Source organism: Colias croceus, chromosome 28, assembly GCF_905220415.1.
Source record: "Colias croceus chromosome 28, ilColCroc2.1".
In the NCBI taxonomy this organism is placed as follows: Eukaryota; Metazoa; Arthropoda; class Insecta; order Lepidoptera; family Pieridae; genus Colias; species Colias croceus.
The window spans coordinates 5,084,204-5,090,203 of record NC_059564.1 but is presented as its reverse complement, the minus strand read 5'-3'; the positions used below and the strand labels follow the sequence as shown (position 1 = coordinate 5,090,203).

Sequence of the window (6,000 nt, the reverse complement as noted above, 5' to 3'; positions counted from 1 at the left end):
AGCGTTGTAGACCGAGAGATATTGACACAAAATTTTGAGTAATTTGTAACAGGATGGCGGTTCTACAGGGGTCTTAGTACGCAATGACAAAAAGAAAAATGATGGTGTGAACGCTGGTACCAGCGGCTTAGTCGCGTGGGCGTTAGTCGAGCTCTTCGGAAAAATAGCGAAAGTCAAACGATTTGTAACACAAACATTTTAGAATTTACCGATAGCCCATAAAAAAGAAGTAGGCGATCCGCGATAGTGTCATGCCATACTTTTCCGGTGTGACTTACAGCCCGCCATACCGACGCGACTGTGTTGATTTAAAAAAAAACAATTCAACCATTTGTACCAGGCTAACTTTTGCACAGGTAACCATCGTCGTGCAGCCATTTACGAAAATCGCCATGCCATACTTTTCGGACGATTCCAAATGGTCGCCATACCGCCGAAAATCTGCAAATTTTTTTTCTCGCCGAACCATTAGACAGACAGACTCAGACTTACACACAAGAGTAGGAGATAGACACCGTTATGGCACAAGGAACAGAAATAAAATTGAAATGCCATTTTACCGGTTAGCCAAAGTTAAAAATTCAAGGTATACTTTTTTACAACAGAATTCCTCATAGTATTAAAGAGTTTAGTAGTGCTAAATTTAAAAATTATGTAACAAACGTATTAGTTCAGAGAGCCTATTACAGCATTAAGGAATATATGGAAGATAAAAAGTTAAAAACCCATGGAGGGTTGTCGCGTAAAAACCACAGGACAGTTCCTTGGCATATTATCCAATTATCCATACTAATATTATAAATGCGAAAGTAACTCTGTCTGTCTGTCTGTTACTCAATCACGCCTTAAGGTGACAAAATTTTACTTTTAGCAAAGAACAAACTAATCTACACTCTTAATAGAAAGGAAACATTTGTATTCAGGACTCAGGTATGTACTTAGGTAGGTAACTCAACAACAAATTATTGAATAAACAATATTTTTCCACTGGGAAACAAAAACTTTACCGAGTACAAGCGATAACTGCGTTAAAAACAACCGACTTCAAACTTGCACTTGCAAAAATGCCCATAAAATAAAAACTACTGGGCCTATCCGAATAAAATTTTTATGGGACCAATTCGACACCATCCCGCATCGAACAAAAAAAGAATCACGTAAATCGGTTCAGAAACCTCGGAGTAATCGGTGTACATACATAAAAAAAAACATACCGGCCGAATTGATAACCTCCTCCTTTAAAACTATTGATGGATTACATCCATATTATCATCATATTATTCAACATTATTACTATATAAGGTAGGTAATAATTCAAACTCAAACAAACTCAAACATTTATTTAGGTATTCAATTAGACTTCTTCGAGAAGCACTTTTGAAACGTCAATACATTTACCACCGATTCGGAAAGCAGTATCTATGGAGAAGAATCGGCAAGAAACTCCATAGTTGCTCTTTTAAATCATTTCAGTATTATAATTTAATTTTATCAGAGTTATTATAAATATATTGATAATAATATGATATACATAATATAACTATCTTCTATACAGTATAATAATATTATAAAATTGTAGTAGAAAAGTCAAAACTTTTCATTGAATATTTTTTTTAAATAACACATGGGTCTTGATATACAATACATACCGAAGCCAAAAATATAGTTTTTAGAATTTTTGTCTGTTTGTCCGGGCTAATCTCACAAAGTATTGCATGGATTTACTTCAAATTTAGTACAGATATAGCTTGAGACTTGAGGAAGGACATAGGATAGGTTTTATAGCAGCAACTAGGAGCAGGAACTCAGTTGCAGTTTTTTTTTTTGGAAGTCTAGAAAGAAACTGAGTTTATAGAATAAGTAATGCAAATGTTCCAACGTTTTATAATTTAAATATAAATATACAAATATAAAAATATAGTTGTCGATTTTAATTTCTGACCTCAAGTCATAGTTTTTTTTTTGTAGGGCTTCTAAATGCAGGAGTCTGAGAGACTCCTAGTAGGTAGTTGAGTGACAGAAAACAGAGGTAGGTAGCTAAGGGTTATTGTCTCCGACGTGATTGTCTCCGTTGTTATTGTTTCCTTTGTTATTGTTTCCGTTGTTATTGTCTCCGATGTTATTGTTTCCTTTGTTATTGTTTCCGATGTTATTGTTTCCGCCGTTATTGTTTCCGTTGTTATAGTTTCCGATGTTATTGTCTCCTTTGTTATTGTCCCCGCTGTTATAGTTTCCGATGTTATTGTTTCCGCTGTTATTGTTTCCGATGTTATAGTTTCCGTCGTTATTGTCTCCCTTGTTATTGTTTCCGTTGTTATTGTTTCCGTTGTTATTGTCTCCGTTGTTATTGTTTCCGTTGTTATTGATTCCGTTGTTATTATAGTTTACTAACGGTAATCCGTTATAATTTCCTGAATTTTCCACACCAGGATTGCATTGAGTAGCGTCGCATCGCTGAAAATAAAGAAAAATTGTATTAATTAAATGGTCATGAAAATAGCAGGGTTTGTTTCTTTATTCCATTTATTTCTAGTAAAAAAAAGAGTAGAAATATGGTCTAGATTCAGCTACTATTTTCTTTCAATACCAACTTGTCTTAAAACAATCGACAGGTGATAAAAATAGTAATTTTGTACAACTTTTTACAAATTTTGTTAATAAACTAAGAAAGAAAGAAATATCAACTAACTACCTACCTATTATATCAGTCATACTCATACCATTTATATATGTCTATATCAAACTCAAACTCAAACTCAAACATTTATTTATTCAATTAGACTACTTTTAGTAGCACTTTCGAATCGTCATTACATAAGTATTTTTAACATTTACCACCGATTCGGAAAGCAGTATCTATGGAGAAGAACCGGCAAGAAACTCCATAGTTGCTCTTTTAAAATCATGTCAATATTACATAATCTGTAACTTATATACTACATAATATATCATAATATAATTAAATATAATATTATATATCAATCTCAATAATTTCTTTTAATTGTGCTGCCAACATAACAAAAGTAGGTACAACAGAACTTAAACTAGTACAAACAATACAGAGGGCGGCCTTATTACTAACAAGTAATCTCTTCCAGGCAACCAACAGATTGTGAGAAAAACAATATTACTACAGCGGAGGTAGGTAAAAAAATAAATATAAATAGATGATATTAAAAATACATAATATACACACTAAAATAAGATATAATATAACACAATTACCCACCTTTTAAAGTTTATCTACAGTAATTGTTTCTCTGTTATAATTTTACGCTCTATAATAAGGTAAGAACTCATGAAATTATTCTATTGTCACTGATCCTTAATAAATGGACAAAATTTGAATTAAACTTTTTCCTTATAAATGGGTCAAATCGAGTCTAAAGGATTTGGATACATACAAACATACAGGTAAAGCACAAGCGTGTTAAAAACTTACCTGTTTCTCAAAAGAAAAGAACGTATTCACTGGACAGTTATACGCTAGATCCTGCTTCCTTCCTTGCACACAAGTATAGAACTTGGAGCAGTCATATTCATGAGGTAGGAGGTATTGCTTGCCATCCGTAGGGCATTCTACACTCGGGTGAGTGTAGGCGAGCCCTACGATCCCCAGTAACAAGAGCTTTACTGAAAAATAATTAATATAGATACGTTTGTGCCGAGTACATGTGTCAGAAGTGAAACTTCTTTGGCGAGATTCAAAGTCGTCGCCTTACTCCATATACGTAGTGTGTGAAGTCCCATGTCCCCTAGTGGGGTAAGGGGCAGATGCATTATAAATCTGTTTCACTGATCGATATTCTTTAGGGACAAGTAGGCCTTCTGTGTCCTAGTCTCCACCGGGAATCGAACCCAGGAGTATCCAGGACCTCTCGGTGCTACGGTCACGCGTCAACCACTGTACCAAGGAGGCGGTCAACCGTCGCCTTACTCCATGACTTGACGGTATTGCCATGACGCGACCTTAAAATTTTACTCTCAACGCACCTAAAGAAGTTTCATCACTTCAATAAATATTTCAGGACATTTTCCACACAAGGTAGGATCTGAACCCATACTAAGCTTTCGGAAATGGAAACCAAATGGCTGATAAACATACATGTATATTTTTTTTTAATACTAGCGGTCCGCCCCAGCTTCGCCCATGGTACATTTTTACGTTTTCTCTCCATAAGAACCATCCTCGTACTTCAAGAAATGTAATAAAAAAATAATTAACAAAATCGGTTCAGTTGTTCTCGAGTTATGCCCTTACCAACACATTTTGCGATTCATTTTTATATTAAAGAATATTACACAGAGCAGACAGGAAGAAAAGTAGTTTGTAGTGTAGAGTCATGTAGAGTTGAAATTTAGAATTGTGAGCAGTTAGATAAGTATACGTCTTGATTATATTATGTACCTACTTGAAATCTATACTATATTATAAAGCTGAAGAGTTTGTTTGTTTGAACGCGCTAATCTCAGGAACTACTTTTCCGATTTAAAAAATTCTTTCGGCGTTAGATAGCCCATCTATCGAGGACGGCTATAGGCTGTATATCATCACGCTAAGACTAACAGGAGCGCAGCCACGCGGGTGAAACCGCGGAGCGCAGCTAGTATGAAATATGGACTACAGAATTTTATACGTGAACAAAAAAAACCAATGACGCAGAGCTTTAATTTGAGATTTAAAAGCTCTCTCTACATTATTCGGTACTAGCTTTCCACCCGCGGCTTCGCCCGCGCAGTCAAAGAAAAACCCGCATAGTTCCCGTTTCCGAGGGATTTCCGGGATAAAACCTATCCTATGTGCCGGGGTAGAAAGTAGCTCCTATGTCCTTTCTCGGGTATCAAAATATCTCTATACCAAATTTCATGCAAATTGGTTCAGTAGTTAAGGCGTGATTGAGTAACAGACAGACGAACAGAGTTACTTTCGCATTTATAATATTAGTATGGATGATTATAAATAACTATATTTTGTAAAAATGTTGTATTAATCTACACTAATATTATAAAGAGGAAAACTTTGTTTGTTTGTTTGTTTGATTGTAACAAATAGGCTCATAAACTACTGGACCTATTTTAAAAATTCTTTCACCATTCGAAAGCTACATTATCCACGAGTAACATAGGCTAGGTTTTATCCCGGAAATCCCACGGGAACGGGAACTATGCGGGTTATTCTTTGAAAACGCGGGCGAAGCTGCAGGCGGAAAGCTAGTATTCTATGAACACTGAAAATACATTTGTTTAAGAAATTGTATAGCTATGTATATTCATATATAAAATATTAAATAATTGAAGCTCAATCGATGATTTTTTTTGTACCTAAGTACTTGAAGTTTACGAAAAACAATACCATTATAAAAACAATAATAAGCAGTTTAGTTTTTTGTAAAATTTATCATATTATATGTATACTTTAATCACACATAAAAGCCGTTATAATATGCAATCCATACTAATATTATAAATGCGAAAGTAACTCTGTCTGTCTGTTACTCAATCACGCCTAAACTACTGAACCAATTTGCATGAAATTTGGTATGGAGATATTTTGATAACCGAGAAAGGACATAGGCTACCTTTTATTGCGAAATATGTACCACGGGTGAAGCCGGGGCGGACCTCTAGTATACCTATATTTAAAGATTATGATTAAAAGTATACTTTTGCACTATTAATGCCCACACTAATACATTGCACTAAACTATAATTTAATAAAATAATAAATAAAATGGATACTCACTATACATAGTCATTTTTTGTCAAAAAACACAATATTTAATACAAAAAAAATTTTTCAACTGCGGAAAACAAACAAAACGCTATTATATATTCTTAACTATAGATAATAATACAAGATAAGTTCAAATTTGATCAATATCTCGATAATAGATACTAAACAGTAAATAACAACCCCATTAATTATATTAATAAGTGCATTTCGATAATATTAACACGTTCACTGCGGCACCTAAAATGCCAAACTTAGCGTTGTTGCGG

General features: G+C 34.2%; 1 protein-coding gene across 1 annotated transcript; it reads right to left on the bottom strand.

The window, feature by feature from the left end:
- Nucleotides 1-1,643: 1,643 nt before the first annotated feature.
- Nucleotides 1,644-5,772, bottom strand: LOC123704123 (ras-related protein RabX-like). Its single transcript, XM_045652417.1, has 3 exons — nt 5,744-5,772; nt 3,443-3,633; nt 1,644-2,454 (listed from the first exon to the last, which is right to left on the bottom strand). The coding sequence occupies exons 1-3, from the start codon at nt 5,754-5,756 to the stop codon at nt 2,038-2,040; spliced, it is 621 nt and encodes a 206-aa protein (XP_045508373.1). The 5' UTR covers nt 5,757-5,772; the 3' UTR covers nt 1,644-2,037.
- Nucleotides 5,773-6,000: the final 228 nt, after the last annotated feature.

Excerpts from the sequence above, each read along its gene's own strand:
- LOC123704123 (XM_045652417.1), bottom strand. Across the intron at positions 2,455-3,442 it reads TCTTTTCTTTTGAGAAACAG|CGATGCGACGCTACTCAATG; the intron begins GTAAGTTTTTAA and ends CTTTATTTTCAG.